This window comes from Cydia splendana, chromosome 21 (genome assembly GCF_910591565.1).
Source record: "Cydia splendana chromosome 21, ilCydSple1.2, whole genome shotgun sequence".
NCBI lineage: Eukaryota > Metazoa > Arthropoda > Insecta > Lepidoptera > Tortricidae > Cydia > Cydia splendana.
The window spans coordinates 15,196,348-15,223,360 of NC_085980.1; the positions used below are offsets into that span (position 1 = coordinate 15,196,348).

General features: G+C 39.7%; 1 protein-coding gene across 1 annotated transcript in view; it reads right to left on the reverse strand.

Annotated features, from left to right (window-relative positions):
* LOC134801374 (uncharacterized) overlaps positions 1-27,013 on the reverse strand; it is a 62,066-nt gene that overhangs the window by 31,047 nt on the left and 4,006 nt on the right. The window contains exons 2-4 of the mRNA XM_063773914.1: positions 26,322-26,407; positions 2,112-2,242; positions 1,355-1,411 (exon numbers count right to left, since the gene is read on the reverse strand). Of these exons, the coding sequence (XP_063629984.1) occupies positions 1,355-1,411; positions 2,112-2,242; positions 26,322-26,407 (274 nt within the window). The remainder of the gene's footprint in view (positions 1-1,354; positions 1,412-2,111; positions 2,243-26,321; positions 26,408-27,013) is intronic.

A 27,013-nucleotide genomic window follows, 5' to 3' on the forward strand; every position in this document is an offset into this window, starting at 1 on the left:
AGTACGTCTAACAAATTAGTTCCACTTATCAATGCTAAAGTTTTTCCTTATTTGTGTAACAATAACAATAACCTACACGAGCTGCCATTGTGTACATGTTGCAATGCATTGTCAATATGTCATATTTTATTTTATGTTACGTGTCATATTTTATATCTACAAGCGGCGAGTCGAATGTTCAGGCGCACCATTTTTCTTTCCGATCAAAACAAGTAGTCACGGGACTAATATGTAACATAAATGCGAAAGTAACTTCTGACGGTCTGTCTGTTACCTTTTCACACTTAAACCGCTGAACCGATTTAGACGAAATATGGTATGGAATATAGTTTTAGGTTCGGAACAGGACATAGGATAGTTTTCGTCATCCCTCGAAGGGGTGAAAAGGGGGAAGGAGTTTTCTATGAAAGTACTTATTCTACGCAGACGAAGTCGCAGGTATACGCTAGTATTTTTAAATACTGAAATATTTTATCAGCGACATTTTTCATAACCATGTAATATGTATTTATAGACCCCTAGATGATATAAACCCCGGCATATATGAATGGCGCGCGTAAAACCTCTTCATTCACTAATTACTTCACAAACAAAACACCGTCGTTTGTAAAACCATATCAGATTACATTCTATGCAGAATAAGTTAAGATTCAAAATGCTTTGTAAATGTCGTTTGTAAGGTGTGTGTATTGTTCGATTGTAAACGTCAGTATTGACGAGTTTACGACTGTCAGTGATATATTCTGGCGGGGCTTTGACTTTGTTATGTAATATAACCTAACCTAACCTTACAGGTATTACCTAAGTAATAGGAAAATCAGTCGTGAAATCGACTTCGTGATTTCAATAAATGGCCCCAAATACACTTTATCACTTTTAACTAGAATTAAGTGACTGATGAAAGGAGTGAGTGCTGAGATGACGAAAGACAGAGGATAATGGAAGAGAAAAACATGTTGTGCCGGCCCCATCATAACGTGGGATAAGGGCAGGGAGAAGAAGAAGAAGAAGACTTTTCTTCTTTCGTGTCGAGGATCCTTAGACAATGGAAGCCCAGAATATGCAGCGGTGACGAATTGAGAGAGTTCAGCACTTGAGTTTCAGAACTTTTATGGAAAAGTATCTCCTAGAACTAGTGTTCTCTAGCAGACGTATATTTCTGTTAGTGTATCGAATCGGACGATATTTTTGAGTGTTCAAACAAAATGCGCCGTTCTTTGGTAGTGCAGTCTTCATTTAAGCAGGAACTGCATATTAGTTTAAGACACTTGAAACTTTAATAAACATAACACGTCGAGAAAACCGTATAGTTTTTGTGAACCGATAACAAGCAAAATATGAATGCAAGTGTTACCTTCTGCCGGATTGGAGACTGCGTCGTGTACTAGCGACGCCAGACAACCGGACAACCCTGCAAACATTAACATTAGCTCATTATTATCTGGGCTAGGTAAATATATAACAGAGCGGTGCATTTACTGCTAACAACAGACATCATACAAATAGTTTTCTCGGAACGAGGATCGATAAAAGAATGTAAGAAGATTGTTTCGTTTATTATAAACATTCACAATCTAGGTAGTAGGTAGGTAGTAGTAGTAGGAGGGTAAAGTAGAGTGAGACATTCCGGCTTATAACCCGGAGATTGTGGATTTCCTTTTCGTGAAGGAAAACATCGTGAGGAAATCGGACTACTCTTAAAGATGCCTATTTCTCATTTGGGATTTTTGGGAAGGAAGGTCAGATGGCAATAGTCTTTGTAATTACTATATGTACCTATTTGTGCATTTATTATAGCGGACCCCGGCCTCTTTTAACACTTAGATACGCACACCGGCCACATAGTTTTAAGTAGTCCTTGAGTGGCGAACACGGACGACTTCAAAAGGGTAGTTGCTAGACTTGCTGGTGTTTCGTCGTTGTTGGTCGCTGTTAGGCGGTGATCTAGGTGAGACGAGATCTGCGTAGGTCTGCTCGGTGTCGTTCGATGGGCGAGCAGCAGAAGTTTCTTGTGGCTAACGGCTAGAACGTACTGTGTGTGAGGTGGTCGTGCCTGTGCCTCGTGAGGTGGGCTTGCAGTGCTCGTAGGTGGCGAGCTGTGACATACGTACCGTGTGTGAGGTGGTCGTGCCTATGCCTGGTTAGGTGCGCGAGCGTGTGTTTGCTGTGCTCGTAGGTGGCGAAGAAGCACGCGTGCGCGGGCCCGGCGCCGAGCACCACTGCTGACATGCCGCGGATTGGCCTGCAACAAACAATACAATACAGTAGAATATATTATTCTATACAAAGTAAGGCATCAGATAAAATGGGCCCCCATAAGAGTTTAGATTAGGTTAAAGGAAAAGGGTCATACATATTTTATTGTAGGTACCTGTGTCCTGTACCTACGTTTAACTCGTTCGCGTCTTTCCCGTAGACATCGCAAAGAAAGCTAATTTTTGCCCTGTATCTCCACAGACAGAATACATCTTTCTTGATATAAATGTACCTCCTGCCTAGAGTTACCTACTCTACCTAGGTCGTTCACTTTTATTGTATTATAACACTTTAAACTTTTTATTGTATTGTCCAATAAGTGAGCTTTTATTAAATGTGTTTGATCCAAATTTTTCTATGCCAAATTGTCAAAAAATCAAAATACTTTTGGGGCATGGAAACTATGGGTCCCCCCATAGTTGGACATGGGGGATATGGGGTTGGGGAAACTTTCCATTGACTCTTTGTCTAGCTAGGTGTTCATAATTCTATGAATGAAGTAGTAACGATGGGAAATACCCGATGGCATTTTGCAAATGGGATGCAATTCTAAACTAGGTCAATAAAACAAGTATTACAGGCGGTAAAGTCCCGACAAAAGATATCAATTAGTACATATACTCATTACTCATACATTTAATATACACATATATCATGTTGGTAAACTGTAGGTAAATTATTTGAGCGACAATAAAATAGACAACTAAAATGGTTTGTGTACACTAAACTGGCTCTAGTTTTATGAATGGGGCAAAAAGGAAAAACGTTCAGAAATTTAACAAAACAATAGCACTTACAATGAGCATAATTAATTGGGTTCACACAAATTATTATTAACCTTTACCTACATAAGGGTGGAGTTTTTAAAACACGCGTTTGATACCTCGGGAGTTGCAAGCGTCCATACACTACAGTAATCGTTTACCATCAGGGACGCCAGGGTATTTACCATTTAGTTAATTCTTATTTGGTAATACCATGGTATTCATTAATAAAGTCTGAACCTGTACATCTCGATTGTTAACACATTCACTGTCCCCGACGCACATGTGCGTCCACCGTCATAATACAAATTTGTTCCTAGGCCACGCCCCCTGGCATGAATGCGTTAAGTTAAAAGTCGTTCGCATAGTTAGTTTTGCTGCAGACGGTACAATGAGCACGGATTGTGTTTGTGTCCACATATTATTATCATTATCATTTCGCTGACTCATCATAGCAAAAACCTTTCATTATATACTCGTCAAGGTTGTTTTTTACAAGCGTTTTATTAAATGGTTGTGAACAAATGCTGCAAATCGATATTTACAGTCATCGGATTATATTGCAATTTTATTCATGTAAGTACCTACGTACAGTAAAATGTAGAGTCAAACACTAAAGGGCAAATATAACAGGTCTCTTAGTATGAACATTTTTATACAAAACTAAACGAATTGTCCGGTTTTAATTGCCTCAGTATGTCCAGGTGTTCAGTCAGGCGTAAGTATTTAATAGCTCATACGAGGATGTTCAATTATTTACCATCGAGGCAATCGCTTTCCCTTCATTATTTATTATTATTATTTATTGGCAAGCGGTTTTTGTATAAACTCCACAACTTCTACAAATAAATGCAGTTTTGTTTCTTTTTAAAAATAAAGGAATGTCTCCATTAAGTAAAATGAGCCAGCTTAAGGATTTAAGGTAGTTTCCCTCCAGGGCCCGACTTATCTTTCCACACTGTATATGATGTTTCGTTTTTAGTTTTGTCCGATCGAAAACAATAAAATTGTTAGGTTGAGTGCAAAACACGAGCAGGCGTATTCTAATTTTAATTATAAGATATAAATTCGATCTGGATTAGATGTGGTTCGGATCTGTCAGTGTCAAAGGTGACATATATTTCTTCAACCACTTTCAATTCAAAACGTCACTTTTGACACTGACAGATCCGATCCATATCTAATCCGGATCGAATATCCTATAATTAAAATTAGAATACGTCTGTGTAGTAAAAAGATTATGAAGTAAAAGTATTGTGAAGCTCCAACGGATTATCGACTCTATCTCTATGTACAATAGTGGGTATTTTACTGGGTCATTAGTACCATTATGGCAACGTGTAACAAGAGAAAGTTGATTCGCCCAAACAAAATTTTGATTGGAATTGGAACTGGAAGCAATTTTGAACTGTGTAAAGTAGCTCACAACTGCAACGTCGGCGTGCAGTTCCCATACAAGTTGCAGTCGGGTTGCAGTCCGTCTGTACCGGCCCTTAGACTTTCAAGTAGATGATTTGGTTAACATAAACAGCTTTCGTACAATAACAAGTTTCTGATCCGCATTTGCACGTTATTGTGTTAATTTAATTACCATAATAAAGACACTGAAAATCATAACAAAAGCATATTGAATTCAATACAAAACGAGCATATCCATTCATATAATATGTATAAGATTATTAAGTTACAGAACTATACATTTATGTGAAACGTTGTAAAACAAGACGCTTTACTTATATATTACAATACGTTATTCACTGTAATATTAGTAAGAAACATAACAGTAACAATATTATGTAGTTTCAGAAAGTCATTATTTGTCCGATAAGGTATTCGCGGTACGATTAACATGTAAATGTATTCACATGCATGATGTCTGCACTCCACGTCTTTATTGGCTCACTGAATTACTACTGAACACACTGAACAACTGGATTATTAAACTCATTAGTACAGATGACATAGTAAATTCATTCTCATCACGTATCAGTGAGAAGGTACATATAAAAACAGACGAGGTTAGAACTAGTGATCCTAGTGCCATACCTAATCAAAATACATTGAGAACACCAATGCATGTTTACCACGTTGACAATTGTCGCCTAACATTGACAATTCACTGCACAGTCAGTCAGAATCAAATGGATATTAGTGGCGGCTAAAGTGGCCAAATATCTCGTAATACACCTAAGCTTTTATTTTACCATTGGATGTGTTTCGGAAGGATCATAGCGCTATTATAACATACGCCACGTAAAACAAGTCTTCTGTCCTTGAGGTCCAGGCTAGGAACCAAAATGTTTCTAGACTAAATCAGCAAACTATAGCGAAAAATAATATTTAAATCGATTGCACGCTATTTGATCTGAATTTTTCAGTTGTTACAATTTGATAAACTAAAGTTTAAGTGTGAACTCTGTATTAATTAACAAATACCTACTAGGCTCTCACATGACATTATAGCCGCATCATTAGTGCAGTACTTACGTTAACAAATGGGTAAAGCAGTGACAGCCGAGCAAGGCCGGTCGCTAGTCGCTGCTGTAATCGTCGCTGCAAATTGAGTTATTTTCTCGGCCCTGCATTACAGTGCGTACTGTGATGTAAGCTGATATAACGCAGTATACATTACATTACAACCCTGTCAATCAAATTAAAATGATATCACTAGTGATATTCTAATATCGGCTATAGTCTGCGTTTACAGAAATTTTTTAGAAGACATTTAGAGATACCGTTAGAGGAAAGATAGACTTCATGATTATAATTATAAAATCAGCAAAGCTTAAAGACGGGAATTGTTGTAGAGTCCGTACCTGTTTGTAGGCTGACAACATGAACAGAGCCTCTACCATCAGTTTTAACATTGACATAACGCTCACGTCTACGTAATTTACTTTCTGTACATCTCGCTTCCACTATTGCTCGCATATGCGAGTACGAGCGAGATGCATAGAAAGTAAGTTACTTAAACGTGAGCGTTATGTCAATGTCAAAACTGGTGGTAGCCGTACTGTGCATGCCTTCTTAACGCGATACATGACAGCATTACATTTTGATCCTCCTCACATTCGAACATTCTTCTTTCCAAATGTATTATTGGGTCGAAAATACTCATGAGATCGCCTAACAATCATTTTAAATATAGGTACAAAGCTAAATAAGTTTTTGGCAAAAATTTCATTTTTGGTACAAGCTTTTATCGCTGACTGTACTTTTCTTACGACAGACAACTAATACTCATCGAGACAATTCTAAAAACCCCTAACACAATTAGGTTGCGTTGTTTCATCACAGAGTTCCTATGGCCACCTCCTGTCTCCATCATCAGATCAGCTCGATGGTACCATAATATTGCATTGTCATCCGATTTATACATGCATGCAAAATTTCAGCTCAATCGGAATCCGGGAAGTGGATCAAATTTAACTTGCAAGATTTGATTACAGACAGACAGACAACGGTCCGGTGAAGCTAAATAAAAGCTTGTAAAATGCACCTTTGTTGACCTCTCCTAACTACGAGTCGGGTCGTCTACGAGTCAAATTCGCCAGCTTCCGTCGTTTCACTCCATTGACCATTGTTATCTACATTACATCATATCATGCACGCACCGCAACCGCGATTCTCAGGATGTGACCGATTTTGATAGCTGGCTGGCTGGCAGATGGACTTAACTGATCTAAAGTGGACTTTATCTCGCTGTAATACGGTTCAAAAAGTAACATTTTCTTTAATAATACAGTCACAGAAACAACACTAGTTGTAACAGCAAGACATTACCTACTAACTCGTTGCAATAAGGTTGTCGAAGTTGATATCAACTTTTGCCAGTGTTTCCAAGGGACCACGAAGGCGATTTCACCTTCGAAACGTGAGATGTAATAAAAAAATTCAAGCTTATTTATATAATATGCGACTCGCTAGGCGGGTTCTCTGTTCGTAAGCTCTTTTTGCTACATACGGTTTTTCCCATGTTATCGGCTACGCTCGTAGCGCGTAGCCCGCGCTGGCACTGAATGTGTTAACCGTGAAACCGATCGACCCTAGCCTCCTAAGACCCAGAGTCATTTTTGCAGTTTTGAATTCGGAACCTTCTTTTATTCCATTATAGTTCAAAATTCGATTTTAATTTGTTCTTTTTAAAGGAACTCAGGACTTAGGAGGATATTTTATTTGCATATATGTGCAACGAATAATATTACCATATATATGCAAAGAATGTGAAAAACACAATGTTACTATCTAAAGACATTATGTTATGTATGTTTAATATGTATTTTGGTCACGAAACGCGCTTGTTGTATGCTCATGTCGCCTTTATCTTACGGCAATTATCTTAAATAGACTGCCGTCTACAGCGATTGTTATTGCACAACGAAATCGCGGCACTTAATAATACTCATCATTCTTAGATATCACGCTTATTTTGCAGGTTTTGGATCGCAAACCGACCCAGAAGCATTTTATAACTTATATGTAATTAGACAATTATGCAGATCGATCGATTTACCAAAACTGACGCAGAATTTTTATGAAATACATACGACTTACGAGTACTAGTGTCTGCCCTCAACGTTTGCGTGGAATTGATAAATAGTAAATACCTATATGTACTATGTACTATGTCCTTCCCCGGGCCTCAAACTAGCTCAATACCATTAATCGGTTCAATCGTGAATAGGTCATAGGATAGTAAGGACAGACAGACAAAAAGGGCTAATATTATGTAGGGATACCTATTACGACCATGATCTTTTTAACCCTTTTCCAGGCCGCACCAATCTACAAGGTTTTCCCGCAAAAAATCCAAATATATTCCAATTAATCCAGCTTTGATGATTTGAACCATACATTTTGGCGCGTATGTGGTCGATATATCGTACTATGCCTGGAAAATAAAGCAATGCCGTAACTAATTTCAGATTGCTATTTGCTATTGCACAACGAAATCGTAATAGTCATATTCATCGAGTAAATTCTGCGGACATTGCAAATTATCAGCCAGCCGGATGCGCTACACTTCAATTACATTAAACGAGGTAATTTTCCTTCGGCGTATAGCCTTTTTATTATAATAATAAACAAGAAATCAAGGACGTCTGACTATCGTCAAGGACTTCCGATTTTCGAGTTTAATTTCGATTGGCAAAACATTCCAAGGATTCGACCATCAAAGATACCTAGTATTTATTTATAGTTGTTTATTTGTGATTCCCCGCTCATTTTCAAGGCCTCATAATGAATCATGTTAATTATACGCAGTTAGGAAGGTGTGTCTGCTAGCAAGTCCTCAAAACACTGCAAAACGCAGGCTGTTAAAATAAAAGAAGTCACATGCTTTAGCAAGTTGTATTTACTACATCTACATACTTCCAAAAAAAGATGAATGTTTGTATATGTCGTTACGTAAGCTTAGCAACTTCTGCTGTGGTGTGATTAAGACTATATATAGTACCTATAATTCTTTATTCAAGATCTCCGAAGATTGCAACTCCCAGAAGAATTGAACAATAACTATAACGACAAGTACTCCTAACATTGTAGTCTCGTTAGCGATTCAATAGATGACTATGAAGTCAGGTCGCCGTCTCCGTACATCGTGACTGTAATCATATAGTATAGTTCAACCAATCAATCAACAATCAAATCAGTCCATTCCTGTAGGTGGGCAAAGGCCTCTTTTCCTGCTTTGAAGATGTGCGTATTAGCGTTTCCGTAAGGGTATCGTGGATATACCAGCATTTAAAACGGATTACAACTAGTTATATTTGTAACACAAGCTAGTTATGTGTCAAACCATATTCCCGCTGTCCAAGAGACATTCTCTTTCGTAGAATTCGTAATAACCATCAGTCAATTCATGATTTGCGGTTGTGTTGTGTGTTTGCGGTTTTTGCGAAACCCACAATTCATAGTTCATACCATAATTATAAGAAAGTAGGTATTCTTATAGTAACAGACAGGAAAAAACCATGCCAAGTGCAAACTTTATTGTACTTTTTATCTCAAGAATAAAGTGTACAACTGATAAGTAGCAGACAATTCGGATTACCTGTTAGCTAATATAAAGTCGACTTTATTGCATCGAAAAAGAGCTTGTTTTAAAATTATGGGACGAAAAACTATGAAGTGTTATCGGATACTACAATCGTACCTACGATCATTGATAGATGATCGCTCGAATTCTCAAATAAATATTGTTATGAAAAAAATGCATTGAAAATGTCCTGTTCTGTCTCAATGTCATTAATGTCAACTTGTCAACAACAGACTGGTTCTGTTTGATAGCTGCCGTGATCTCTCATCATAGCGTTTATTCTAAACCTCGTTTGCGTCCTCAGCAGCACTGCTTTAGACTAGGGCCCACTTTTCAACATTTTTCCTTCACTTCGCAAGGTCTTCGGCATCCTCTTTTGAAACCATTATTGGCGCTGTCATCACTAAAGGCCCCAGTACACAATGGGCCATCGCCGGCCACTCCTAGGGACGCATTTATGCGTTAGAGGGAGCAAGTGATATTGCTATCTCATTCTACCGCATGGCTGCGTCCCTTGGAGTGGCCGGCGATGGCCCATTGTGTACTGGGGCCTTAAGATTAAAGGCGTGTGTCTAGACATGCACGTGCGCGTTGTAATATACAGATCCTTATGAGAGACGGCACACCGCTTGCGTGACGTGTGCGTGTTCAGCTCCAACATTTTAAGGCCTGTGCACACCGGCTTGCGTGTGCGTGACGAGCACGTGCGCGTGCGCTAAAATGTTGGAACCGCATACGCATTACGCACGTCACGCAAGCGGTGTACCCTCTCTAATAAGGATCTGTATACTACAACGCCGCACGTGCACGTCACGCACACGCAGCCGGTGTGCACAGGCCTTAAGACAGCCACTGTGATCTGTCATGAGTCTAAAAACTATATAGACGTGGCAAATGCCTTGGAATATGAGTGTCTCTTTCCTTACGCAATTTGCATATTTACTCAAACTCAAACAAATGGAAATGCCTCAATTTATATGGAAATCCACACAATAATATAACTGAATTCTATCTCTTAGCTTGAGTGTAATATAGACGGTTTTGTGGCCTGTTCTTTGAGTAACTATACATTGCGTTAATCACATCACTCGATGATATGATTAAGAAACATCAAAGCAGCGAAATTTCTTATCAGAATCGTGTTTATCACTAGTTATATCTAATACTATTTCACGTACTATAGATAAAATACGGGAGCGCCGTACTACACACCAGATTTCGATGTAAAAATATAATAGTAATGTTTCGATGTAAATTTTGATATTTACAAACAGCAACACTTCTAACTGTACATCGGCAGGTCTTATTACAAAAGGCGGTCCACCGACGAGTGGTCAACAGTGAGGGCGATGGTACTAGTCATTCAAAAGTTTAAAGGGGCCCACTGATTAACAGTCCGCCGGACGGTATCGGCCTGTCAGTTAGAACAAAATTTTGACAGTTCCGAACAACTGAGACACCCCTTTACAGGAGTGGTACTGGTGGGGTGTTAGCGACAAAAATATGATCTAAAACTGATTGGATAGGTAATTGGACATAACCCTAACAAAAGACGTAGGTATACCTGAAAGCAATCTTTATAAAAGGATAACGAATATTAACCTTGTAAAATAATGACGTCAAAGGAAAAACCAGGGAACAAAATAGGAAGCATTTCCTCTCCACTCAAGTTACGGCACCCACTCTATAAAAGCTTTGAGAATCTTCGGATACCACCGTGTACACTGTTTGACGATTCGTAAACCTTAATGCATGGACATAAGGTCCACCAAAGGCAAGTCGGTGTCGGTACTCGTAACCCTGGCTGGAACATGCCGCGCAGACTCGCCCACCGTCTGCTGCTACGTGGAAATGGCGTTGGTAGGTGGGTGGAAATGGGGATAGTCGGACAGACAGACACACGCACGAGTGATCCTATAAGGCAGCGGTTCTCAATCTTTTTTTTTGACGGAACCCTTTTGGAAAGCGAAATACTTGATGGAACCCTACAATAAAACAATAGTTTTTAAAAATGTGTTTGTTGCATAGTAAAATTTTTCGAGGCGACTAAAGCATAGTGTTCTAAATTCTTGCGGAACCCCTGCAGGGGTGTCGCGGAACCCTAGGGTTCCGCGGAACACACTTAGAGTATGGCTGCTATAAGGGTTCCGTTTTATTTCTTTTGAGGTACGGAACCCAAAAGACTCCGCCACACAGGCGCGTTTTGCGGGCGGCGCGTGAGCGGGGCGCGCCGCTTTTACATATAAAACGCTCACACCGCGCTCACGCCCCGCCCGGAAAACGCGCCTGTGTGACGGAACCTTCAAAACGGGGGTATTTCAATAATTCGAAAAAGTTACAGTCACCTGCAACATTTTGCACACGTTAAACAACAAGACAAAAAAATACACTACTCATACTCTTATGGCTGTACAAATAAGATAAGTAGTGTCTATTCCGTGTTAGATCTAACATATTATTGGGTTACAGCACTATTTATTTATGTCAATGATATCAGCATAAAAGGGGACGCCCCGGCAGTGGTAGGCTGGCACCACTCAACTAAATGTAGGCGTCCACGTCCACCACGCAAATGTTATTTGCATACATACTCTATCGATCGTATTGTATAGCGAGGGTAAGGGAACCTAAGCTAAGCTCCTACCAGAAACCATTGGGTTAAAATATAGAAAATCATTAAATTAATCCTATGATTGTATTGAGCTACTTACGTCAAACTCAAACTAAGAGTTGTCCGTATTTTCGCAAATAACTTAATTAAGTCAGAGATGAACACTTTTCTTCTGACCTATGGCGTGATTGGCGTGTAGGTATGCTATTAGTTATAAACTATTTTCTCGCGCAAAAAACTTATACGAGTAGATGTAGATTGCTTGCAAATAATACATAATACATTAATCGATGATCGTTAGCTGTTTACACGTGCGAACCTATACTTTTTCTAAGATGAAAGAGCCCGCGAAATGAAACTCACTCGCTATACGCTATGAGCTGACTACAAGTAGGGTTGCCATAGGTCCGGATTTGTCCGGACATGTCCGGATTTTTACCCTTTGTCCGGCTTGCGGCCGGACTTGGCATGTGTCCGGATTTTTAGGAATGACCTTATAAAAATAAAATGCGCGCCCGGGGAGGGGGCTACGGGATAGGGCGAAGGGAAAGGGAAAAGTAGATCCACGATACAGTACACCGCAGAGAGCAGCGCGCCGCCGGGGCGTCGTTCAAGTTACGCCAAATCTCTGCTACAAGAAATGTCCGGATTTTTAGGGTGATGTCCGGATTTTTATCAGGACATTTAATTCTTCCATATGGCAACCCTAACTACAAGCGATAATATCGCTACTCGCTAAGAATCGCTGCTGCGCCGACATCTAGCCTCCTAAGACCCAGAGTTAATTTGGAACCTTCTTTTGTTCCATTATAGTTCAAAATTATATATATTTTCATTTGTTCTTATTAAAGGAACTCGGGACTTGAGAGGCTAGAGCGCATTCTATAAAACTACAAGTTGCAATTCTACTTTTCTAAAGCGGCGGCAACGCTGTCCAAAACGCCATCGGTCAAGCGTGTGACAAACGCAACTTTCCACCTGTAAATTTGTAATTTCTTTATAAAATGGGGCCCTGCCTGTTGAGCCGACCCTAAGCAAATGGATTCACATCGGCAGGCCTATGATGATGACCCTGACTCTGACTACGTTAGGCTAGTCCAATGAAGTATTTCCTTTGCGTATATTGATTATTTGACGCTACTGCTCGATTGCGTTCCTGCGTCCGCGGCCGCTGAATATTTCATGAGTGGTTGACGCACAGCGGTCGCCATTGACCTTCTGATTCGGCATCGATCAAACTTCTGCCCCATTTCCTCGTACGAAACCGGGTTAACAGGCATCTCTGTTGGCCCGTCTGTCTTCAAAACCATCATTTTCTAACACTCAGAGATGTCAAAGATGAACCCAAATACTTTCTTACTTTTTAAAAAGGTTTCGTATCCTTCACTTTCACGGCAATCGAGATACCAAAAAAGTATTTTTTAGACAATGTTTAAAAAAATCATTAAAAAATCCGGTAGACAAAAATGGAGATAAAAGATTGAAGAACCGATAGCCGTTTGCTTTATAATTCTATCTATACTGCAAAAGTAGGAGATACGATTCAAAACTTGCCAAAATCGATGAAAACCTCGGGTAGCCCCTTAAGACAACGTTGATGCTAGAGACTAAAGGCTTCCACCAGTGTGCGGCACAAGTTTTTTTGTACTGAATATGCTTGTGCGGCACACTGGTGGAATCCCGCCTTTAGCGAGAATCCACCCGCCTTTTTCGTGGTCAAGGCTAATCGCTTGACGTTGACACTTGCACACGATAAGTTTGCATGAATATTACATGAAAACAGCAACATTTAACTGGCCATTAGTGGTTCTGATGTCTTAGCGATAAGGTTTAAAAATTGTTAACAGTGAGGTTGTTGTTCCGTACATACAGTCGCTAGTGACGGCCGACATTGACCTTCCGATTCTTCGATCAAACTTTACTCCATTTACTTGTCGACCTTTAGTCTCATTGTGTCATCACAACTACAGTTTGGGACGTCACGCGAACAGTTGGTTCCACTAGTTTACGAATAATTACTTATTTAATTTACAAGTTTTATAGAGGCCACGATAACCACGTTGTGCCCCATGTAGGTAAACAGCTGTGACGTAAATTAAAATCGATGTCATATAATAAATTAGACATAGGCCGAATATTCGGTAACCATTCAGAATTCGGCAAGTTTTTCAATGTTCGTATTCGGCCGAATTATTCGGTTAAATTGCCGAATATTCGGCAAATATTTTTTATCATGTTGTCTTATATCATGTTATCACTGTAAAATGCAAGTTCCTCCAGAACTTTTCAAGCAGGTATGCACCCTCTTCCGTCAGGTTAATATACGTTTTCCCGTTGTCATTAAAACACAAAGTCAAAAAAAAGAAGGGCTCGTGAGTTGGGCTCGGGGTCGAGACGAAAGAAAAGGCCAATTCTGCCCGCGAAAAGGTAGCTAATACCGAACAGGAGGTCTGGTTGTGGTCAATGTGTCAAAAAGTTTGGACATCGACTACATCAAGCCCTAGGCCAGCCCCGGGATCCGGTAGCAATTGTTGAATGCATAGCTCCGCGCAAGTAAGAGCGTTTCAAGGGTACTACTTAGTAGACGTAACATGAAAATAATAATTAAAACCAAAATATTACTTTGCTAATCCGCGAAAAGATAACGTGCTAGTCAATCAGTGCTAACCCGTTATACTTACTTGCGTATTTTTACATGCAATTAATATTCCCACCCTCCCACCGCAAAAATAAATACGCAAATAAATATAACAAACCACCACCAAAAGAATAAACCTCGACACGTGTTTCGCCTCTCTACGAGGCATCCTCAGGAGTTGTTGACGGTCTGACGCCCGGCAACGGAATGACCTGTCTAGAATGGTCGGCCATATTTATACCTTGACCACTCCCCCTACCGTGCAAGTGTGAGTGAGATGGAAAAATTCGTAATAACGGCGATGACGCAACATTCAATTGTTCGTTAAGAATCATGCCCCTATTGTTGTACCTAATTATTTCCAGTTGTTCCAGAACACCCAAACGCAATCCCTTTTCGCAAACATGTAAAATATCAAAAGAATGATTCTCAGATAAAGTGTGACCTGTATCTAATAAGTGCTTTGCAAAATTGGACTTCTCTGGATGGTTATGTCTATATGACGCAACATGCTCTTTATACCTAGTAGTGAAACTACGGCCCGTTTGCCCCACATACACTTTATTGCAATCGTCACAGGTAAGCTTATAAACTCCAGACTTTTTCCCATTCTCGATCTTATCTTTGCCATTGCAAAGCTTCGAGTGCAAAGTATTATTTGTCTTAAAGGCCACAGGAATGTCGTTAGACTTCAACATTTTGTAAATTGCATCAGACAACTTGCCAACATAAGTTATGCTCGCTTTATATTTCTTAATCGGTTCAGAGGATCGTGCCGCATACAACATAGTGTTGACCATACTATTCCGCTTTTTCCTGATGATACCATCCACAACAGACTTATCGTAACCATTCGAAACTGCTAAGTGATAAATATTATTTAATTCAATCTGATAGTGTTCATCAGAAAGAGGCACAGTCAACATTCTATGCACATAACAATGAAAAGCAGCCAACTTATGCTGCCACGGATGCGTGGAAGAAGCCGGGATAACTGTATCGGTATGTGTAGGCTTACGGTAAATTTTGAACTGATGCCTGTTGTTTACTTTAGTGATTGTTAAATCTAGAAAATTCAATGAGTTGTCTTGCTCTAGTTCCTTTTTAAACTTAATTTTTGGATGCTTACCATTAATTTCAGCAATAAATGCATCCAGCAGGCCCATACTACCCGTCCAACAAATAATCAAATCATCCACGTATCTAAAATAGTATAATATATTATTGTTGCCCGCAATATGCTGGTTCTCAAAATGGTCCATAAAAATATCAGCCATTAAAGGACTTAGTGGTGAACCCATAGCCAAACCATCACTTTGCAAATAATACTGTCCCCCAAATCTGAAATAATTTTGTTTCATACAAATCGCTGTTAGATCTATCAATTCATCTACTTCCCCTGGATGTAAACGTTGCCTTTCAAAAAGACCCTTAATAATCTCCAAAGTCTCTCCATATGGCACATTTGTAAACAAACTGTCTACATCCAATGAAAGAAGAACAGCATTATCTGGTATGTTAATGTCCTGGATCTTTTCTATTAACTGCAAGCTATTTTTCAAGCAATATTTCGGCTGGAACTGGGACTTGTCTCTTATAATGGAATTCAACCTTTTTGCCAAATTATAAGTTGGCGCACCCAAATATGAGACCACTGGACGAACTGGGATATTATCCTTATGAATTTTGGGAAGTCCATAAAGAATAGGAGCTCGTGGATTCATAGGCACAACCATACTCTTCTGATGTTCGGTTTCAAAAACAAATGAAGAATTCTTAACTGCTTGTCTAAGATCTTTCTGGAACCCTGGAGTTGGGTCTCTTTGCAATCTCGAAAATCCGTCACCTTGAATAAGGTCTAGTACTTTCTGATTATACTGTCCCTTCTCCATAATCACAATGCAGTTGCCTTTATCTGCCTTTGAAACCACCAAATCACTGTCTTGCACTTTCTGTTGTATAGATCTTAGCAGCAAAACATCAGAATCAACACACGCACCCTGTGCTGGACTAGTACTCTTGATAACATTAGCCACCATGGTCTTTGTATCTACATCACCACGGCCCCGCACTATTGCAACCTCAGAATCCACTGCCAAATTTTCTAATGTTCTATGAGTAATTTTTGTCTGGAAATTATACTTCAAACCTTTATCTAAAAGCCCAATTTCATTTTCTGAGAACTCCACATTAGTTAAATTCTTGACTCGAGGATGGAAAACATGGTGAGTTGTTACTTGCACATCCCTTCTCCTTAAAAATGAACCAGAACTCGACTCTGTTAACCTATGCAATTTGTTAAGCTGGGTAGTATACATCTGGTGTGCAAGTTCAGAAGCAAAGTATCTCGCCTTCTGGTCCAGAATATCGAATTCGAGATTATGCAACTTAAATGAAAGTTCTGAATATAACACCTTAAGATGCAATTTCAAATTATCCCTTACTGAAAACCAGTGGCGAGATTCTTCGTTCAACCATATTTTCTGAGCCCTATTAATAGCCAATTTAGCAGCCCTGGAAGTACTACTACAGCGGAAATGGATGTAATTAGGAACAACATTCAAACGCTTGCACTGTTGGTTAAACCAAACATTCTGGACAGCTGCACGATGTTGTTTGGTTAGTTTGACATAAAGTCGTGCCTGTTCGGCCACGCAAGCCGTTTTCAAATAGTGAATAGAATCAGGCGTTACTTTGCGGAAATCCATACTAATTAAAACCAAAATATTACTTTGCTAATCCGCGAAAAGATAACGTGCTAGTCAATCAGTGCTAACCCGTTATACTTACTTGCGTATTTTTACATGCAATTAATATTCCCACCCTCCCACCGCAAAAATAAATACGCAAATAAATATAACAAACCACCACCAAAAGAATAAACCTCGACACGTGTTTCGCCTCTCTACGAGGCATCCTCAGGAGTTGTTGACGGTCTGACGCCCGGCAACGGAATGACCTGTCTAGAATGGTCGGCCATATTTATACCTTGACCACTCCCCCTACCGTGCAAGTGTGAGTGAGATGGAAAAATTCGTAATAACGGCGATGACGCAACATTCAATTGTTCGTTAAGAATCATGCCCCTATTGTTGTACCTAATTATTTCCAGTTGTTCCAGAACACCCAAACGCAATCCCTTTTCGCAAACATGTAAAATATCAAAAGAATGATTCTCAGATAAAGTGTGACCTGTATCTAATAAGTGCTTTGCAAAATTGGACTTCTCTGGATGGTTATGTCTATATGACGCAACATGCTCTTTATACCTAGTAGTGAAACTACGGCCCGTTTGCCCCACATACACTTTATTGCAATCGTCACAGGTAAGCTTATAAACTCCAGACTTTTTCCCATTCTCGATCTTATCTTTGCCATTGCAAAGCTTCGAGTGCAAAGTATTATTTGTCTTAAAGGCCACAGGAATGTCGTTAGACTTCAACATTTTGTAAATTGCATCAGACAACTTGCCAACATAAGTTATGCTCGCTTTATATTTCTTAATCGGTTCAGAGGATCGTGCCGCATACAACATAGTGTTGACCATACTATTCCGCTTTTTCCTGATGATACCATCCACAACAGACTTATCGTAACCATTCGAAACTGCTAAGTGATAAATATTATTTAATTCAATCTGATAGTGTTCATCAGAAAGAGGCACAGTCAACATTCTATGCACATAACAATGAAAAGCAGCCAACTTATGCTGCCACGGATGCGTGGAAGAAGCCGGGATAACTGTATCGGTATGTGTAGGCTTACGGTAAATTTTGAACTGATGCCTGTTGTTTACTTTAGTGATTGTTAAATCTAGAAAATTCAATGAGTTGTCTTGCTCTAGTTCCTTTTTAAACTTAATTTTTGGATGCTTACCATTAATTTCAGCAATAAATGCATCCAGCAGGCCCATACTACCCGTCCAACAAATAATCAAATCATCCACGTATCTAAAATAGTATAATATATTATTGTTGCCCGCAATATGCTGGTTCTCAAAATGGTCCATAAAAATATCAGCCATTAAAGGACTTAGTGGTGAACCCATAGCCAAACCATCACTTTGCAAATAATACTGTCCCCCAAATCTGAAATAATTTTGTTTCATACAAATCGCTGTTAGATCTATCAATTCATCTACTTCCCCTGGATGTAAACGTTGCCTTTCAAAAAGACCCTTAATAATCTCCAAAGTCTCTCCATATGGCACATTTGTAAACAAACTGTCTACATCCAATGAAAGAAGAACAGCATTATCTGGTATGTTAATGTCCTGGATCTTTTCTATTAACTGCAAGCTATTTTTCAAGCAATATTTCGGCTGGAACTGGGACTTGTCTCTTATAATGGAATTCAACCTTTTTGCCAAATTATAAGTTGGCGCACCCAAATATGAGACCACTGGACGAACTGGGATATTATCCTTATGAATTTTGGGAAGTCCATAAAGAATAGGAGCTCGTGGATTCATAGGCACAACCATACTCTTCTGATGTTCGGTTTCAAAAACAAATGAAGAATTCTTAACTGCTTGTCTAAGATCTTTCTGGAACCCTGGAGTTGGGTCTCTTTGCAATCTCGAAAATCCGTCACCTTGAATAAGGTCTAGTACTTTCTGATTATACTGTCCCTTCTCCATAATCACAATGCAGTTGCCTTTATCTGCCTTTGAAACCACCAAATCACTGTCTTGCACTTTCTGTTGTATAGATCTTAGCAGCAAAACATCAGAATCAACACACGCACCCTGTGCTGGACTAGTACTCTTGATAACATTAGCCACCATGGTCTTTGTATCTACATCACCACGGCCCCGCACTATTGCAACCTCAGAATCCACTGCCAAATTTTCTAATGTTCTATGAGTAATTTTTGTCTGGAAATTATACTTCAAACCTTTATCTAAAAGCCCAATTTCATTTTCTGAGAACTCCACATTAGTTAAATTCTTGACTCGAGGATGGAAAACATGGTGAGTTGTTACTTGCACATCCCTTCTCCTTAAAAATGAACCAGAACTCGACTCTGTTAACCTATGCAATTTGTTAAGCTGGGTAGTATACATCTGGTGTGCAAGTTCAGAAGCAAAGTATCTCGCCTTCTGGTCCAGAATATCGAATTCGAGATTATGCAACTTAAATGAAAGTTCTGAATATAACACCTTAAGATGCAATTTCAAATTATCCCTTACTGAAAACCAGTGGCGAGATTCTTCGTTCAACCATATTTTCTGAGCCCTATTAATAGCCAATTTAGCAGCCCTGGAAGTACTACTACAGCGGAAATGGATGTAATTAGGAACAACATTCAAACGCTTGCACTGTTGGTTAAACCAAACATTCTGGACAGCTGCACGATGTTGTTTGGTTAGTTTGACATAAAGTCGTGCCTGTTCGGCCACGCAAGCCGTTTTCAAATAGTGAATAGAATCAGGCGTTACTTTGCGGAAATCCAGACAAAAATTACTCATAGAACATTAGAAAATTTGGCAGTGGATTCTGAGGTTGCAATAGTGCGGGGCCGTGGTGATGTAGATACAAAGACCATGGTGGCTAATGTTATCAAGAGTACTAGTCCAGCACAGGGTGCGTGTGTTGATTCTGATGTTTTGCTGCTAAGATCTATACAACAGAAAGTGCAAGACAGTGATTTGGTGGTTTCAAAGGCAGATAAAGGCAACTGCATTGTGATTATGGAGAAGGGACAGTATAATCAGAAAGTACTAGACCTTATTCAAGGTGACGGATTTTCGAGATTGCAAAGAGACCCAACTCCAGGGTTCCAGAAAGATCTTAGACAAGCAGTTAAGAATTCTTCATTTGTTTTTGAAACCGAACATCAGAAGAGTATGGTTGTGCCTATGAATCCACGAGCTCCTATTCTTTATGGACTTCCCAAAATTCATAAGGATAATATCCCAGTTCGTCCAGTGGTCTCATATTTGGGTGCGCCAACTTATAATTTGGCAAAAAGGTTGAATTCCATTATAAGAGACAAGTCCCAGTTCCAGCCGAAATATTGCTTGAAAAATAGCTTGCAGTTAATAGAAAAGATCCAGGACATTAACATACCAGATAATGCTGTTCTTCTTTCATTGGATGTAGACAGTTTGTTTACAAATGTGCCATATGGAGAGACTTTGGAGATTATTAAGGGTCTTTTTGAAAGGCAACGTTTACATCCAGGGGAAGTAGATGAATTGATAGATCTAACAGCGATTTGTATGAAACAAAATTATTTCAGATTTGGGGGACAGTATTATTTGCAAAGTGATGGTTTGGCTATGGGTTCACCACTAAGTCCTTTAATGGCTGATATTTTTATGGACCATTTTGAGAACCAGCATATTGCGGGCAACAATAATATATTATACTATTTTAGATACGTGGATGATTTGATTATTTGTTGGACGGGTAGTATGGGCCTGCTGGATGCATTTATTGCTGAAATTAATGGTAAGCATCCAAAAATTAAGTTTAAAAAGGAACTAGAGCAAGACAACTCATTGAATTTTCTAGATTTAACAATCACTAAAGTAAACAACAGGCATCAGTTCAAAATTTACCGTAAGCCTACACATACCGATACAGTTATCCCGGCTTCTTCCACGCATCCGTGGCAGCATAAGTTGGCTGCTTTTCATTGTTATGTGCATAGAATGTTGACTGTGCCTCTTTCTGATGAACACTATCAGATTGAATTAAATAATATTTATCACTTAGCAGTTTCGAATGGTTACGATAAGTCTGTTGTGGATGGTATCATCAGGAAAAAGCGGAATAGTATGGTCAACACTATGTTGTATGCGGCACGATCCTCTGAACCGATTAAGAAATATAAAGCGAGCATAACTTATGTTGGCAAGTTGTCTGATGCAATTTACAAAATGTTGAAGTCTAACGACATTCCTGTGGCCTTTAAGACAAATAATACTTTGCACTCGAAGCTTTGCAATGGCAAAGATAAGATCGAGAATGGGAAAAAGTCTGGAGTTTATAAGCTTACCTGTGACGATTGCAATAAAGTGTATGTGGGGCAAACGGGCCGTAGTTTCACTACTAGGTATAAAGAGCATGTTGCGTCATATAGACATAACCATCCAGAGAAGTCCAATTTTGCAAAGCACTTATTAGATACAGGTCACACTTTATCTGAGAATCATTCTTTTGATATTTTACATGTTTGCGAAAAGGGATTGCGTTTGGGTGTTCTGGAACAACTGGAAATAATTAGGTACAACAATAGGGGCATGATTCTTAACGAACAATTGAATGTTGCGTCATCGCCGTTATTACGAATTTTTCCATCTCACTCACACTTGCACGGTAGGGGGAGTGGTCAAGGTATAAATATGGCCGACCATTCTAGACAGGTCATTCCGTTGCCGGGCGTCAGACCGTCAACAACTCCTGAGGATGCCTCGTAGAGAGGCGAAACACGTGTCGAGGTTTATTCTTTTGGTGGTGGTTTGTTATATTTATTTGCGTATTTATTTTTGCGGTGGGAGGGTGGGAATATTAATTGCATGTAAAAATACGCAAGTAAGTATAACGGGTTAGCACTGATTGACTAGCACGTTATCTTTTCGCGGATTAGCAAAGTAATATTTTGGTTTTAATTAGTATGGATTTCCGCAAAGTAACGCCTGATTCTATTCACTATTTGAAAACGGCTTGCGTGGCCGAACAGGCACGACTTTATGTCAAACTAACCAAACAACATCGTGCAGCTGTCCAGAATGTTTGGTTTAACCAACAGTGCAAGCGTTTGAATGTTGTTCCTAATTACATCCATTTCCGCTGTAGTAGTACTTCCAGGGCTGCTAAATTGGCTATTAATAGGGCTCAGAAAATATGGTTGAACGAAGAATCTCGCCACTGGTTTTCAGTAAGGGATAATTTGAAATTGCATCTTAAGGTGTTATATTCAGAACTTTCATTTAAGTTGCATAATCTCGAATTCGATATTCTGGACCAGAAGGCGAGATACTTTGCTTCTGAACTTGCACACCAGATGTATACTACCCAGCTTAACAAATTGCATAGGTTAACAGAGTCGAGTTCTGGTTCATTTTTAAGGAGAAGGGATGTGCAAGTAACAACTCACCATGTTTTCCATCCTCGAGTCAAGAATTTAACTAATGTGGAGTTCTCAGAAAATGAAATTGGGCTTTTAGATAAAGGTTTGAAGTATAATTTCCAGACAAAAATTACTCATAGAACATTAGAAAATTTGGCAGTGGATTCTGAGGTTGCAATAGTGCGGGGCCGTGGTGATGTAGATACAAAGACCATGGTGGCTAATGTTATCAAGAGTACTAGTCCAGCACAGGGTGCGTGTGTTGATTCTGATGTTTTGCTGCTAAGATCTATACAACAGAAAGTGCAAGACAGTGATTTGGTGGTTTCAAAGGCAGATAAAGGCAACTGCATTGTGATTATGGAGAAGGGACAGTATAATCAGAAAGTACTAGACCTTATTCAAGGTGACGGATTTTCGAGATTGCAAAGAGACCCAACTCCAGGGTTCCAGAAAGATCTTAGACAAGCAGTTAAGAATTCTTCATTTGTTTTTGAAACCGAACATCAGAAGAGTATGGTTGTGCCTATGAATCCACGAGCTCCTATTCTTTATGGACTTCCCAAAATTCATAAGGATAATATCCCAGTTCGTCCAGTGGTCTCATATTTGGGTGCGCCAACTTATAATTTGGCAAAAAGGTTGAATTCCATTATAAGAGACAAGTCCCAGTTCCAGCCGAAATATTGCTTGAAAAATAGCTTGCAGTTAATAGAAAAGATCCAGGACATTAACATACCAGATAATGCTGTTCTTCTTTCATTGGATGTAGACAGTTTGTTTACAAATGTGCCATATGGAGAGACTTTGGAGATTATTAAGGGTCTTTTTGAAAGGCAACGTTTACATCCAGGGGAAGTAGATGAATTGATAGATCTAACAGCGATTTGTATGAAACAAAATTATTTCAGATTTGGGGGACAGTATTATTTGCAAAGTGATGGTTTGGCTATGGGTTCACCACTAAGTCCTTTAATGGCTGATATTTTTATGGACCATTTTGAGAACCAGCATATTGCGGGCAACAATAATATATTATACTATTTTAGATACGTGGATGATTTGATTATTTGTTGGACGGGTAGTATGGGCCTGCTGGATGCATTTATTGCTGAAATTAATGGTAAGCATCCAAAAATTAAGTTTAAAAAGGAACTAGAGCAAGACAACTCATTGAATTTTCTAGATTTAACAATCACTAAAGTAAACAACAGGCATCAGTTCAAAATTTACCGTAAGCCTACACATACCGATACAGTTATCCCGGCTTCTTCCACGCATCCGTGGCAGCATAAGTTGGCTGCTTTTCATTGTTATGTGCATAGAATGTTGACTGTGCCTCTTTCTGATGAACACTATCAGATTGAATTAAATAATATTTATCACTTAGCAGTTTCGAATGGTTACGATAAGTCTGTTGTGGATGGTATCATCAGGAAAAAGCGGAATAGTATGGTCAACACTATGTTGTATGCGGCACGATCCTCTGAACCGATTAAGAAATATAAAGCGAGCATAACTTATGTTGGCAAGTTGTCTGATGCAATTTACAAAATGTTGAAGTCTAACGACATTCCTGTGGCCTTTAAGACAAATAATACTTTGCACTCGAAGCTTTGCAATGGCAAAGATAAGATCGAGAATGGGAAAAAGTCTGGAGTTTATAAGCTTACCTGTGACGATTGCAATAAAGTGTATGTGGGGCAAACGGGCCGTAGTTTCACTACTAGGTATAAAGAGCATGTTGCGTCATATAGACATAACCATCCAGAGAAGTCCAATTTTGCAAAGCACTTATTAGATACAGGTCACACTTTATCTGAGAATCATTCTTTTGATATTTTACATGTTTGCGAAAAGGGATTGCGTTTGGGTGTTCTGGAACAACTGGAAATAATTAGGTACAACAATAGGGGCATGATTCTTAACGAACAATTGAATGTTGCGTCATCGCCGTTATTACGAATTTTTCCATCTCACTCACACTTGCACGGTAGGGGGAGTGGTCAAGGTATAAATATGGCCGACCATTCTAGACAGGTCATTCCGTTGCCGGGCGTCAGACCGTCAACAACTCCTGAGGATGCCTCGTAGAGAGGCGAAACACGTGTCGAGGTTTATTCTTTTGGTGGTGGTTTGTTATATTTATTTGCGTATTTATTTTTGCGGTGGGAGGGTGGGAATATTAATTGCATGTAAAAATACGCAAGTAAGTATAACGGGTTAGCACTGATTGACTAGCACGTTATCTTTTCGCGGATTAGCAAAGTAATATTTTGGTTTTAATTAGTATGGATTTCCGCAAAGTAACGCCTGATTCTATTCACTATATGAAAATAATAGGTATTTTATAGGACTATCTTGCAAATCACCGTGATTCGTGATGCCAAAGCTAATTTACGTCAGAAAATCCATGAACACATAATAATATGTAAAATCACCTACGATATTGTTTACGTGTATAAAGTAAACGATTAAGACCACATGGCTCGAGCTTTTAGCAAATGGTGGTGACGTTTTAAGTTTTTGAACGTGTTTCACCGCGCAGCATCAAAACTATTGAACAAATTGATGAAACATATGTAAGTCACACGATTTATATTTATAGTCCGGGTGACATGGTCTAATCCAGGGGTCTCCAAACTTTTTTAGCTGAGGGCCATATTGCGCCTCAGAAACTTACGCGCGGGCCACCGTCGGTTTTTTCGCCGGGGGACGGTGTCTGGTTGCTGCTGTTAGGAATAGTTCCTCTCTCAATGAATGCTGAACGTTGCCAGATGGTCGGGATTTGGCGGGATTTTCCCGATTTTTAGCATGTGTTCCCGATTCCCGACAAAGTGTAAACTGTCCCGAAAAACAGCTTCACGTTTTAAATCAATAATTTCAAGCTCCGAACTGTCGTCGAGTGAGCGAGCTGACGTAGTGCCAATAATGTAAAATATCGTTGTTTTTAATACAATTAATTTAATTTGAATGTTTTTTTTTTCCCCGACTTATGTCCCAAAATCCCGAAAAATTTCTATTGTTTCCCGATAATAGCGCCTTTCGATCTGGCAACCCTAGCTGAACCCCTGGAGTCTGACTCCCGCGGGCCGGACAGTGGGCACTCGCTTTGGGGCTCCGCGGGCCGGGGTTTGGAGACCCCTGGTCTAATCTAATGGCTTGACCGTAGCCATTCTTTTAAATTAATTCCATTGATCCAGAGAACAGTAAAGACAAAGGTCATGAAGGTCATGAGGTAACATGGCGTTGATAATTTACTCAGCAACTTCTTAAATGATTTTCGGCCGGGTCGCCGGATGGCACAGGTCATACGTTTAGCGCGCGATAACCGTGCTGACAGGCTGACAGTCACTTGACGACGTGTCGATAGGAGCCGCACGTACGCTGATAGCGATAACTTATCGCGGGCGCGCCTCCAGACGACATGGCGGAACGTTTGTGGTGAATGGAGGGAAATAACTGAGAAGCGAAGGTCCAGAAGACCTTAACTTCATGGAGGGTGATCTTAGATGCGATTATGTACAAATTTTGCCAAAAAAATAATCGCTATTAGACAGTAATCTACTCAACAAGACTATTCTAAGAAACTATTTTCTCGCACAAATAACGAACGCGTTCAAAACACTCTTAACTTTCTTTACTCGTATCTGGGGGACTTTTTGTGTTTGCAATAAGATTAACGAAATGTCAGATTGAAAATGACTAAATGTAAGATTAGGAAATCCTTGTCCAGTTTTAGTTACTTTATAATTATAACCAGAGCTCGGAAAGATGAGCTATTTGCCTTATAATATGACGTAAGACGTAAGGTAAATACATAGCTCACCCTGTCCCTCTAATTATAACACAGGAATTGTGTATCTATATCTGCCAGGGGATGCCTGTGGAGGAGGATCTCGTAGAAAGCGTTAATAGAACCTTAAGGTTTACCTGAGCAAGCCTTCCCGCCGGACCATGTGTCGGAAGGTCTCCGTTATGGAGCTGTTGTGGGCCGTCCGGAGCGACTGCATCCGCGTCTGAAACACACACACAGCGCTTCAATGCGTCTGGCTCTACCAGCGTAGGGACCATCATTCGACACGAGAGGTATAGGTAGGCACGGCTTAGTATAGCGATATTAGCGATCCCATAACGACGGCCCGTGGGCCTGCTTTCCGTGGAAGCGGAGGCTTGGCTGCGGCCCTCGGGTTAAGTTTAGAGATCACTGCATGGCTTAGCATATTCGCGCAGACATTATGTTTAGAGTTAGCTCCATGAGTTGCCCAGTAATGTACGGTTGCCTTACTTCCCGGTACGCCTTGGACAATCTGGCCATGTCTCGATATGAAGCAGTGTCCCGGTAACCGTACATATTATATTATCCCGGTGTTTGAAAAACCATATATGGTGTTCTAATCTACTTTTAGATATGTAATGTATGTGCCTATGCTACTTTAATCGTCCCCATATTTGTGGAAACCGTACTGTAACGGTTTTATATGAGAAAATAAGAATTTCCCGGTTTTCAATATCAATACACGACACTGGAGCAAGCTCTAATTATAATGATTATATCGTTGATAAAACGATGTGCTACTTTAAGTAGTCTGCTGTAAAGAGTCGGCAAAACATACAATGCAAAC